The sequence below is a fragment of the Triturus cristatus genome, chromosome 11, assembly GCF_964204655.1.
Source record: "Triturus cristatus chromosome 11, aTriCri1.1, whole genome shotgun sequence".
Classification (NCBI taxonomy): Eukaryota; Metazoa; Chordata; class Amphibia; order Caudata; family Salamandridae; genus Triturus; species Triturus cristatus.
In genome coordinates this window covers 962,043,724-962,057,417 of record NC_140594.1, presented here as the reverse complement: position 1 = coordinate 962,057,417, position 13,694 = coordinate 962,043,724, and the positions used below count along the sequence as shown (strand labels likewise).

The window sequence follows — 13,694 nt, the reverse complement described above, 5'->3', positions numbered from 1 at the left end:
GTGAACCCCTTGAATCCAATTCTGTATTCCTCAGTTGCGAGTCCAAAGCCCTCAGAGTTCTCTTCATGAGGTCATAAGATCCAGCATCTCGGGTCAGAATCGCCAGGGAGACCTCCTTGTGGTGTTGAGCCACTCAAACTCGGGCCGGGGGCATCTGGTGCAGACTCGCGGATTTGGCAGGAGCTGAAGTCTGCCGGTATTCACAGGTGAAAGTCTTTTCTTTGGAAGGCAGGGCAGGTCCTCTGGGTTCTTCAGGTTGCTGGCTGCAGGACACACTGGAGTTTCACTTCTGCAGGTTCAAGGTGGGGACAGGCCGGTAGGGCTGGGGCCAAGTCAGGGGGCGTCGTCCTCTTCTTAGCTTCGGCACGGCTGTTCCGTCGTTTTCTTCTTGATCGTTGCTCGTCTGAGGAGGCAAGGTTCAGGGGTGCCCCATAATACTAAATTTAGGGGCGTTACAGATAAGTAAAAGGTTGGGACCTATGGGTCCCTTGCTTGGGGTGGGTACTATTATGTTGCCCTCCAGTGGGCGGGGACTGAAAGTTGTGCTTCACCTCACTCCCCCATCTGAGGGGTGAGGTTGGCAAAAGGTGGGCACACCTCCCTTTCTCACTTGGTTTTCCCATCGGTTCTCCCACCCAAAGTGGAGGTCAGAACCAGTGGGGACCAGTTGCTGGAAGCGGCAAAAGGCCTGGGGAAGCTAACAAAGGCAGCAAGTCTTTGAAGCTTCCCCTTCGTGGACCCTGCCCATCCTGGGGGAGGACGCTTGTCACCTCGTCCCAGGATGTGCATTGTTTCAGACCCCCAAGAGCAGCAGGCTCTCGACCTAGGGTCCAGAAACATGTCTGGTGGTGGCAGCTGGTGAGCAGCCACTCTGCCTGGACACCAGCATTAGGTAATTTTTAAGGGGGCATCTCTAAGATGCCCGCTGTGTGCATTTTTCATGAAATCCCACACTGGCATGAGTGTGGGTTTAATGTGCTGAGAAGTTGGATACCAAACTTCTCCGTTTTCAATAAAGCCATAATGGTACTGTGAAGTTTGTAATGAAAAACTCCCAGCACCATATACTCTTAATGGCATAACAGCACTTACAATGTCTAAGAATTGGCTTAGACACTGTAGGGGTACAGGGTTCATTCACCTGTACCCACATCACTGGTATAGTGCACACAGCTAGAGGGTGGCTGATCTATGCCAGGGCAGTGGGTTGTAGGCATGGCACACAGGGGGGGGGGGGGGGGTACGCCATGTCAACTCTTCAATTTGTTCTGCACCAAAACACGCAGCCTGCAAAGGCAGAGTGCGAGTGTAAAGGAACAGGGCCTCTAAGGGTGGCACAATAAGTGCTGCAGCCCTTACAGGCCTTCCCTGGTCACAGTGCCCTGGGTACCGGTGGTACCATTTACAAGGGGCTGACCTGTGGCCAGAGAGTGCAATTGGGTTTTACCTTCAATGCAGTTTTAGAGGGAAAAAAAACATAGGCCCTGGGTACGCGATTGGCAAGAGCTCAGGGTACACGTCAAAGTACATCAGCAGTTCAGCAAAACATGGGGGCAACCATACAGAAAGAGAGCACTTTCTTACACTTGCCATATACTGTGCTGGAGGCCCAGCACCGATTGAGAAGTGCAGTATGAGAGTGAACATCATAGCAGCAACCCACCAGAATGCCCTGCTCACCCCGATGTGAGGCCCGAACTATGTGGCTCTATGGGTGAGACTCCCTGGGGCAGGTGTAAATTAGCCAAAACCAAAGACAGTACTTTCAGGTGAATGAAGGCAACAGTACCCAGACTGAAATCAGCTGAGAAAGTGGCTAGAAGAAAGATATGGAGCAAGTCAGTGCAATACTGGGTTTCCAGCATTTTAAAGAAAGGTAGTTACAATAGTTAGGTTATACCCAATAGCAAGATTGTGGAGGGAAATTAGGATGTAAAATATTTAGCGGATAGTGAAGGACTAAGTAACCGCTGAGCATGGGGGGCAGATTAAGTGATTGATCGTGTATGCAAGATGGAGGAAATAGGTGGACTTGGTGCTATTCAGAGCAAACAAATGTGTTTAAAGATTTGCCTACAAGTGTCAAGATCTTTTGATGTCTTATGTTTACATCAAAAGGAGTGCCCTTGTCCTATTTTTAGTGAGTTACTAGCCGGTATGATCTAAGGTTATGAATGTGGAGTCACAGAAGAGAATTTGCAAAAGGAGTAATAGAGGCAAAAGCAGGATTCATTGTACTGTTGAATTGGTTGAAGGGTCATTGTGGATTTGGGGGTAGGAAAGCAGAGTCACAAGCAAGTTTTTTTTCTTAAGGAGCAGAAGGGTTATGGGATGGGGTACAGTAGGGGATATTGGCCACAGAGAGTATCAAGTCCTGATCAGAGTAGAAAGGTTCAAATTTAAAAAGTAAAGAAGGTTAACTTGCAAGATATAAGTAGGAGGTCCAGAGCTTTACTCTGTGTGTAGGGGCGGAGTATTTTATAAAGTAAGTGATCACAGAGTAATCTGGCCTAAAATGTGTTCTGTAATTTGATGTGGAGTTTTAAATTGAAGTTCCTAGGTACAATGAGGGACGGCAATGATTGAGACAATGAAACAAAGGATGTAGAAGTGCACTTGGACTAGGGATGGCTGTTAGGTTGACCATGATACCAACTCTACCACCTGTAGATATGTTGCTTGAGTGAACGAGCCACACACAGTTGGTATAGAGGGCTGCTTGAGTGGCAGCGTCTTTAGGATAAATCTACAACTCGGTGATACCCAGAAGTGTAGTTCAGGACTGGGGGGGGGGGGGGGGGGGGGTCAAAACGATGAAAGATGTTACAAACAGTGCAATGGGTAGGCAGATACAGTGAGCTCTCAGGGGTTGATGTCAAGATACTCCAAGGTCTATTTAGTGTTTAGTCTAGAAGGATAGAGCAGACGATAGGTGGTAAATGTGAATGCTTTCAGAGGTGTTTTATATGCGAATTGATGTGGGGTGATGAGGAGGTAGGGGGGTAGAGAGACAAAATAGAGCAGTGGATGTTGAGAAAGAGCAAGTAGTTCCTCCACTTTAGATGCAGTGCATACATAAAGGGATAGCACCACACTGGTGGAAACACTATTTTTAGTGCAATATGGTTAGTAATAATGGTAGAAATTCAGTAAACTAGTTTTAAAGAAGAGAAGAGCAGTTTGTTTGCCAACAGTGAGTTGAGCAATCAAATACGGGTGAAAAAAGGAATTTCAAAGAATTTCGGACTTTATTTGAAATGGTAAAAGGATTGCACAATGAAAGATGTGCAGAACAACGGTTCAAGAGTTATAACACTACAGAAGCTATACACTGATGTACATTCGGAGTTGGCACTGGGATGGTATCAAAGGGGTGAGACATTTTGAAATGCCGAGAAGAAATTTAGATACACTATTTGCGGTCCTGTAGAAGGCTATTGCAGCTGCATTGGATGGTCTTACTCAGGAGACAACGTTGTGTCTAAATAAGAGGTTGAGATTAATAGCCTGAAAATTGAGAATTCTATGCTAGCATTCAAAATTAAGTGAATGTTGAATGTAAAGGTTTCTGACGTTAGTAAGACCACAGACAGGAGACATAGATTGCCTAAGATAACAGTAAAGCATATTTATAACTTTATGTATGCATATGGTATTCTACCTAATCTATTGGAGATTCCTAATACAGTTTACAAGGGAACTGATCTTTAGAATCAGAATAGGCTCTTCCTGTAGAACTAAGGATTTTTAAGGCCAAAACAGCTGAAAACGCCAGCCACTGCGTTTGTGATCTGAAAGTAAAGGATACTGTTAAATTTTCTCTTAGATTGCGGCCTTTTTTCTAGGCGAGAGGAAACAATATTGCGTGATTGTTTTTAAGTATTGCTTATTTACATGGGCAGAAGTAATGGCAGTTTTATTTTTAATTATATTGTTTAATATTGGAGTAGCGCTAGCTAATTACATTAAGATGGTTCAAAAAAAATAAAATTAACATTTTTCAATTGGTGCAGGTATAAATGTAGTACTGTGCACAATAAGATTTTTGTTTCTCTCTAGTGGCTGTTATGAAGATTTTGTGGTTACTTCTACTCCTTCAAACTGTATTACATGGACTTCCCAGCCAGTGTCATGAAATTGATGGAATTCCAAGCCTTATTTTTCTACGCTAGTGGTCTTTTAATTGAGGCAAGAAACCCTTTATTTAATGCATTTCATTAATGCTTGTTGGTGTGGTCTCCGATGGTTTGTTTCCTTCTATATTGCTGTGTGAATGCGTTGATTTTAACTGATAATGTCTGAATACCTCCTCAATTTTAAAATTATACAAATATAGAGAGAGTATGGGTAGACTGAGGAAATAGATGTGTAAAACAATGAGGGTCTTTAGTAGATCTGACTCATTAACTGTTTTTTACCCCTTTACAAAAAAAAAATATATATATATGACTAATAAAATCCTTTAATTTCCCTCATTTTATTTTAACCTGCTGGTTCTGCTCTGCATTAACCCCCCAGGGCGTAGTTACGTCAGGCTGCTCCATATGAAAATATTTTAAATCAACAGCTCCTATTTGAGCACAATGCCATTCATGAGTGCCTCATTTTTGTCATGTATACAGAATATTAGCACTGAAATCATTCATTAGAACCCCGAGGCGAAGCTACAGCAGCTGGTAGTCAATTACAGACTGCTGCTGAAGTTGAAAGAAAATGCATCACAGAGCATGCCAGACCTTTGTTCTGACATGCATGAGGAAGATAGTGGAGAATTTATTGAAAATGTGTTCTTAATTTTAAAGCATATACCATAATTTCCCTGATAAAATGAAACCCATTGTTTTGTTCATTTAGTGCACTCCCCTCCACAGGAAATTTCGATTCTCCAGCTCCTACTCCAACACGATGTTCAGGTCATAAATATAATAATAATAATAATAATATGAAATTTATAATGCGCTCAGCTAACCCGGGGGCATCCCGGCGCAAAAGACCAGAAGGAGAGACACAGCTAATCACTACTATGGAAACAAGTGGGTCTTAAGAAGTTTCCTAAATGGTAGGATCTTGGGCTCTGAGCGAATCTTGAGGGGCAGAGAGTTCCAAAGAGAGGCCACTTGCACAGAGAAACGCCTGCCCCCAGAACGAGCTCTTCTTACTCTCGCTAACTGCAAAAGGTGTTTTTGGTCCGAGCGCAGCAGACGTGGGGGTTTGTAAGGACGGGCCATGTTAGCAAGGATGGGGGGGCCTTTGCCATGTAAAATTTTGTGGGCTGTACATAGCGCTTTAAATTTCACCCGCTCCTTCACGGGGAGCCAGTGAAGCGCTTTGAGGGCCGGGGCAGCAGACTGCCTTCTGGGAACATCCATAAGGACTCTCGCAGCTGCGTTTTGCACCTGTTGGAGGGTTTTGAAGGTCGCTTCAGGAGCACCGAGAAACAGCGCATTCCCATAATCGAGCCTCGATAGAATCAGGCCACGTATCAACAGCTTCCTTGCTGAATCAGGAAGCAGAGGTAGCACCTTTCGGGCTGATCTCAGTAAACCAAAGCAAACTCCTGCGGTCTTCCTGGCATGAGTCCTGAAGGACAGGTCTTCTTCCAACCATACTCCCAAGGACTTGATCTCCTTCTTGGGGGATGGTGGGTCACCAAGAGACCGGGGCCAGCAGCTCGCAACAATGGAGGGGCTGGAGTTGCCCAGGAGCATCAGCTCGGTTTTACCTCCATTAAGCTTTAGAGCGGAGATAGACATCCAACGAAAAACATTGGCAAGGCAGTCGTGTAACACCTCAGGTTGTTCCGCCAGCTGAGTGAGGCCCACCACCAGCTGAGTATCATGCGACCACTCTTTCAAGTGGAGTCATATATATATTAAATAGGGTAGGGCTCAGCGATGAGCCCTGCGGGACTCCACATTGAAGAGGGATTAGGGCAGATTGCTCTGACCCTTCCCAGACTTGGTAGAAACGGTCAGAAAGAAAGGATCCCAACCATTTCAGGGCCGTCCCTGAGACACCTACCTCTGACAGACGTTGGAGGAGCACCTGATGACTCACGGTGTCAAAGGCAGCACTCAAGTCCAGGAGGATCACTGCCACTGACCCTCCTGTATCTAGAGTGCTCCTTGCCTCCTCCACTACTGCCAGCAAGGCAGTGTCTGTTCCATGGCCGGGGCGGAAACCAGTCTGGGAATCTCCTAGCAGGTGGTTAGACTCAAGATGGTGAGAGAGCCGACGGTTGACCAACTTTTCTGCAATTTTAGAAAATCCAGGCAGAAGTGAAATTGGCCTGAAGTTGGTCAGATTGGATGGATCCAGTCCTGGTTTTTTCAATAGGGCTTTCACCACAGCCTTTTTCCATCTCTGGGGCACTGTGCCCTGAGCGAGTGAGAGGTTCAAGAGATCAGTCAGAGGAGTTGACAAGGTGTTAGCCACGAACTTAAGATGTTTTATGGGAACTGGGTCACTCGGGGAGCCACTCTTCATCTCCAACAGGACTTTTATCACCTCCTCTTCCGAGAAGGGGCCAAAAGATGCTAGCTCAATCGAGTGACTTGAGAGGCTAGTAACCGGTTCATGGCTTTGAGGAATAGTGGGTAAGGAAGATAAGATTTTCTCTATTTTTGAATGGAAGAAACTGGCCAGTTCCTCACATTTTTCTTTGGGGTTATCATACAGCACTGGAGGGACCGGGGCTTTCAGAAGTTCCTTAAAGATTTTAAACGATTCTCCAGAAGAATTGCTTGCTCTCTCAATCCTGTTGCTAAAGAAAATCTTTTTAGCGTCCTTCAGTGCGCTTTTATATTTCCTCAACTCCCTTTTGTAATTGGCCCGGCTTTCTTCCGTCTGCTCTCTCCTCCAAGCACGTTCAAGCCTTTTACAAGAGGTTCTGATGCACCTAAGTTCGGGGGTATACCAGGGGGCAGAGCCAGTTCTTCTCTCCCTGACAAGCCTCCTTTTATTCGGGATCAGTAGGTCCAGAGAATTAGTCAGCCATTCGCCCAAAAGCTGATCAGCGATGTTGGGGTCATCTACGGGGTGAGGACAGGTTTTAGCTAGTTCTTCCGCCCAACTGTCCACCGGGAGCTTCGACCAGAGTCGTTCCACAATATGTTGTCTTGGTGCGGGGTCTCTCCGGTTCCCCAGCAACCAGCTAAACGGAATGAGATGATGATCGGTCCAAGGGAGAGCCAGCATCTGGAGAGCCAGTAGGTTCGCAGAACTAGCAAAAACCGCATCAAGCTGATGACCTCTAATATGAGTAGCTCCCATATTAACGAGATGTAGGTCCAGTGCCCTGAGCGAACTTAAAAAATCCCTTGCTACTACGTCATTGGGGTCGTCAAGATGAAAGTTGAAGTCCCCAAGAATGACAAGTTGGACGAGGCAGCAGCCAGGGGGATAACAGCCTCCATGAAAGAATCCACAAAGTTCCCTAGCGTAGCGGGGGGCCGATACACAAGGAGACCAGAAATAGAGACAGTAGAGGAGACGCAAAGGGTAAACTGACAACTTTCAGCGTTGTTGATGCCGCAGTCTACTGCTCTGCATAAGAATGTGTCTCTATAGACAATGGCCACTCCACCCCCTCTCCCATCCGGCCTATCAAGATGGAACATGAGGTATCCTGGGGGGAGAGCGTTGATAATGTCGGGGTCGGAACCTGAAGTCAGCCACGTTTCCGTCAGGAATAGGACATCAAGACTATGGTCCAGAAGGACGGAGTGAACCTCCGTGGCATGACAAGGCAGTGATCTGCAATTAAGCAGAGCCATAGTCAATGGGTCAGGGTCCTTGCAAGTGTTATGCGGGCGACAGACAAGACAATGTCTAAATGTAGAACCCTCAATCCAATAATAGCAACAGCTGGGGTGTCTGGCCGTGCGTAGAGCAAGCAGTGTGTCCCGCGAATACCTGTGAAAAGGGGCCCGAGGGCTAGACGAGTTAAGCAGAGTGGTATGCCCTACGCCCGTCCGGGCCCGGACGGGCACAGACGGGCTAGTCTTTGGCGTGTCGAGGAAGTGCCCGCTGCGCTTCCGAGCGATGAGCATAGTAATGGGGAAGAGGAGGGGGCGTGGCTAATAAAAAGGGGCATGGCCCCGAGTCACGTGGGAGGTGACGATGCCGGGAGATTGACCTTCCCCCAGCAGTGCGCGAAGCAGAAGCAGCAAGGTAGGACACCAAATTGCGTTTTAAAATACCAGCAAACAGTGCAAAAAGAATACAATATTAAAAAGATAAGGAGCAGACCCCCGGCTTCCGCCTCAGGGGTGAAATAGCGTGTCAGCACCGGCTGCTGCTCAGCGCGACGTTTTTCAAGCCTCCGGGAGGGGGCGTGGCTAATAAAAAGGGGCGTGGCCCCGTGTCACGTGGGAGGTGACGATGCCGGGAGATTGACCTTCCCCCAGCAGTGCGCGAAGCAGAAGCAGCAAGGTAGGACACCAAATTGCGTTTTAAAATACCAGCAAACAGTGCAAAAAGAATACAATATTAAAAAGATAAGGAGCAGACCCCCGGCTTCCGCCTCAGGGGTGAAATAGCGTGTCAGCACCGGCTGCTGCTCAGCGCGGCGTTTTTCAAGCCTCCGGGAGGGGGCGTGGCTAATAAAAAGGGGCGTGGCCCCGAGTCACGTGGGAGGTGACGATGCCGGGAGATTGACCTTCCCCCAGCAGTGCGCGAAGCAGAAGCAGCAAGGTAGGACAACAAATTGCGTTTTAAAATACCAGCAAACAGTGCAAAAAGAATACAATATTAAAAAGATAAGGAGCAGACCCCCGGCTTCCGCCTCAGGGGTGAAATAGCGTGTCAGCTCTATTACAGCTCTAGCTGTGTACTAGAACTTTACTGTGAAGCTGCAGTACACAGAGGAATCAACCGATAGAATGTTGCTGCTGTTGGAAGTACAAGCTATAGGCATTTCAGACATTTATCACACAAACATGCCCTCGTTTTAGCTTCTGTAACACCTTCCATAATTCCCATGAGAAAAAAAAACAGGTAAAATAAATACATAAATCACTTTAGAACTACAACAATCTCTAAAATTAGAATGAGCTCACCAACAAATGAATTTCTTTGTAACTAAAGTCTATTATCATCCTTCGTATATGCATTTTGTGACTTCATATCCAAACATTACTGCAATGTATTTCAACGGGCTAAAAATGGTGCGCCCTGGAGAAGGCGGTTAGGTATGATTATTGTAACCTTCCACCTAAAGAGTACCATGAAAAACCCCTTATAACAGTTTTCTGAATTTCATGCAAATTTTAAAAAGGTATGAGTTACAATAGCTATATTATCTTTGATACTTCAGACATAACTACTTACAAAGCTGCACTAAGACGCTCTCACCAGCAAAAAAAAGACACCAAGAAAAAGCCCTAGAGAACAGCATTAAAGAAAGATCCAATAGCTGCAAGTAGATTTTATCGCCAGTTAAGGATTTCACCTCACCCTTAGCCACTGTCAACAACCTCACTGCCTCCCAACAATACTGTGACAACCTATCCAACTTCTTCCACAGCACAAATCACAAACATCTACAGAAACTGTGCACACCAACCTAACCCTTGAATGAGAACTGGTTGCTAAACTACCCACCACCAACCAAGACGGCCACAGCACCGAAACAGCACTCCTCGCAGCCACTGACGACATTAAAATCATCCTGGACCGAGGAAAAACAGCTGCCCTTGTCCTGCTCGACCTCTCCGCGGCCTTCAACACTAACACCCTCATCAGAAGACTCCATGTGATTGGGATGCAAGGATCTGCTTCAAATGGATCAGTTCCCTCCTTAAATGAAGGACCCAAAGGGTCATGCAGCCACCCTTCACATCAGAGACCAAGAGACTGATAAGCGGCGATACACAGGGATGGTTCCTCAGCCCCACAGAGATAGTTCCTCAGCCCCACCGCTTTCAACACATACATGACACCGTCTCCAACATCATCCAATCACAAGACATCACCATCATCTCCTAAGCCAATGACACCAAACTCTTCCTCTCCCTGACGGATAAAACAACTACCACCAACTGCATGACCATGGTAGCAGACTGGATGTAAGCTAACTGCCTGCAGCTCAACTGCAATAAGATGATAGTACTGGTCTTTGGCAATAAGACCTCCCCATGGGACTCTTGTAGCTTTTGCGGAGGCTGGAGTACAGCCTTCAGATTCACCTCAGGCCCTCTGACTACCCCCCCCCAATAAATAACTGCCTTAGGAGTGCTTTTCCCCTTGAACAACATGGCAACACCCATTTGAGAGTGCCCTTTTCATTGGATACTATGCTTAAAGAACATACAATGGTAACCGTAAATATCTAGGTTTAAAGCTTTCAAGCGGCAGAACCTTTGACAAGGGATGCCTGATAATCGCACACATTTCTACAGTGAGTCTCTGTAGAGTTAAATTACACAAAGTGGACACTAGAGAATAGTTCTGGTGTCGCCTATGCCAAGAGAGTCAAAATACCAACACGACTACTACTTGAAAGGAAACTTAATTGCAACCATCTTCCAGGTCACTTTTTGATCTGCAACTTGACAACTCAGGGAAGCTGAAGAACTGAATTTTTTTTTGCTGAGACGAACTTTGCCGTGGTTACCCATTTTCGATATTTTGGACATTTTATAGCCTCATATACACATGTGGCATATTTGAGCAGTGCCACCACACATTCCTGCGACACTGGAGTCTGTTCGTTTGAGCACTTCATACAGTAGAACTCTGGTTTGACAACACCCGTGTGCTGCCTGCAAAATGCACTTTGTTGTCGATGCACTCTTACCTTAACACACACAAACTTGTTTTTGCACACTATGCCATGCTGCAGTTTTTTTTTGTTTGTAAGAACTGTAAATAAGAGGTAGCCTGTGTACTACATTTTGTTGGTTAAATAAAACCTACCACTACCTCATTATTTTCTGGGCAATCCAAATAAAATTTAAATCTTCTGAGAAAAATACTTGTGGGCATTTTACAAATAAAAAGAAATCACTATTCTTGTAAATGAAGCCAATAATTGTGCATAGTATCAGAAACCACCAAGAGACCCTTCTAAAAGCCTTCAACCCAGGGCAAAGCTACAGAAAGACAAATAGAACGATACCGATACACTTCAGTCCAATTTGGCACATTATGAATAAGGCTCCCGGTTTTCCGTTGTTATTGATTTTGCACATAAATATTGACAGAATAACACTTTTTCCAGTCTGTATTATTTTTAGATGTGGTTAAAAACGGAAAGCGGATTTTGTGAGCGATTCTAAATGATGTCAGTCGTGACTGCCAGGCTAAAAGCGATGCAGACGGACAAGACGTTAAAAAAAGAAAGGGATTTTGATAAAGATGCTGAAAACAGCAGTAGATAAGCACAACCTTCATAACGAAATGTTCATGTTTTCAACATTAATGCACATTTATCGCTAACAAACATGTGTTTATACTAGTTTCAACTTCATTTTTTCACAAAACACATATGGATACATACATATAACATTAGCAAAAAAATAGATATGGGTAAATACAAACTGAAATGTATAATAAAAAAACACTCATAAAACCGCGAGCGATGATTATAAATCGATAAGCAAGAGCTTGGGGTATAATCAAATTAAACAAAATGATTTTAAAAATCCCAAAACAACGCCATAATCAACTGTATCACTACTAGAGGTTCGAAGTGAAAACCGTTTTTTTGTACATCATGTCCACCACCAGACCGAAATATGCCAAACGGCGGGCTCTAGCACTCAAAGAAGTGTCATCAAGTTTATTACCTCCTTGACTTAAACACTCCAGTTAAAGATGGCCGCCACTTTGGCAGCTGCAAACTAGACGTCAATTTTTGACTTTAAATTGCAAAACGTGTAGGGAGTGAATACCCTCTTTTTATTTCTATGCTGGATTGGGATGGAGCCCCTCTCTCACCCGCTTTCAGGATCTGCTGCAGCCGGTGCCGTCGACCCCGCACCGCCGTCGTTTACAGGGTCACTTGAAGTCGCAGGTGCCGTTTCCCCCTCCGCCTCTGTTGATGCAGTGGCGGGCTCAGCCTCTGTCACCTCTTCAGCAGCTGCAGAGACACCTGACTCGGCAGTCGCCATCTTTTCAACAAACCACCCCGCGAGATTTCAAACATTGTAACCGCGCGAGACTGTGTTATGGATCACGTTCACTAGACAGCTTTGTACATCATCGAGGCATTTTTGAAGAATGAAAAATCGTGAAGTTGATGTCGGTTGTAACTGAGAGCAAACGTAGTGGACAACTAAAGAGCAGTATTGTAAAGTCGTAGGAGGAGCGAAATGGAATTGATAAAGTCCTGAAAACATGTTTTTTTAGTCTGCAGTGGAGTGATTTAGTAAACGAGGGTTATTGCTATTGGCGTTGTAAATGTAAATAGTTTTTACCTATGTGTTGTGGAGTAGACGTATATGGTATGCAGTGGAATTATGCGGATAGTAATTATGTGGTATTTAGTTTATAGGAATTTATGGAGTGGAATTGTGTGTTATGGAGAGTAATTATGTGGTATGGTATTTTGTGCTGTGGAGTTTAATTATGTTGCATGCTTTTGTAATTTGTGGTGAGCTGTGGAATTATATGGTGTGGATTGAATGTTTGTGGTGTGTTATGTATCGTGTTTTTGATTTGTATTATGTGGTTTCTTGGGGAACTATGTGGTGTGGAATGGAAACGTGTTGAGTTGATTTGTGTGGAACTATATGGCATTGAGTGAAATGCTGATTGGAATTATGTGGCATGGTGTGGAGTGTGTTTATGTGGATTTGCTATGTGGTAGATTGGTTTTATGCGGAGTGTATTTATGTGAGCAAGAGTTAGATTGGGTGAACAAAGCAGGTGGAGAGATACAAGAGGAGAGAGGGTGAAAGTAATGATAGAGGAGGAGGGGAAAAGAGATGCCCAGAGCTTCCTGGGGGAGGGCCTGCCCAGTACTGAGCGAAGCTCACAAGTTACACCCACATTTATTTTGACTCTGTTCCAAGTCCAGTGATGGGGAAAAGCACTGCATGAAAAAAGACAACAGTACAGGAGAGATACACCCATCAGTGTGTAAGAGTGCTTCTAGCACTGCATGAGTGAGTGAGAGAATAGCATCAAAGAATGAGATGCCTGCTCAGGAGAGTGACAGCACTGCATGAGAGAGACATCTTAGCTTTGCATAAGCAACTGCTGGCACTGCATGAGACCCTTGCACTGCATGGAAGTGATTCTTGATGCTGCAGGAGAGGGACCACGCTTAAGATAAAAGCCAGACTGTCCTTTGGCGGAGAGATCGCAGCACTGCAGGAGAGAGACATGCTACACTGCAGTAGAAAGATGGTTGACCTCCGAATTTAATGAGAGACCACAACACTACATAAGTGAGAGAGACCCACAACACGGAAATACAAAGCCCTGTATCACTTGTGGGAGGGGTGATGTGGTGTGGGGAATTGAGCGAGAGATAGACTCGGTGAAGAAAGCGGGTGGAGAGATACAAGAGGAGAGAGTAAAGAGAGAGGAGGAGGGGAAAGTGACATGCCTGTCATCGTAAATGTGCGTAACCCAAAGGTTGCAGGAGACATTTTGGCCCAAGTGAGAGATGGCAGGATGAAACCCAGTTTTATGATGTTAATGCAGCTAGGTTACTTTTACAGGCATTTTCAACCAGTTGCCCCAAA

At 45.3% G+C, this 13,694-nt stretch overlaps 1 protein-coding gene across 2 annotated transcripts in view; it reads right to left on the bottom strand.

Annotated features, from left to right (window-relative positions):
* ASH2L (ASH2 like, histone lysine methyltransferase complex subunit) overlaps nucleotides 1-12,163 on the bottom strand; it is a 134,876-nt gene extending 122,713 nt beyond the window's left edge. Inside the window, exon 1 of one of the 2 annotated variants that reach the window (XM_085634971.1) lies at nucleotides 11,941-12,163. In XM_085634971.1, coding sequence (XP_085491097.1) covers nucleotides 11,941-12,113 — 173 coding nt within the window. In that variant the 5' untranslated portion in view covers nucleotides 12,114-12,163. The remainder of the gene's footprint in view (nucleotides 1-11,940) is intronic. The other variant, XM_085634972.1, reaches the window with a different exon arrangement.
* Between the last annotated feature and the right edge of the window lie 1,531 nt (nucleotides 12,164-13,694).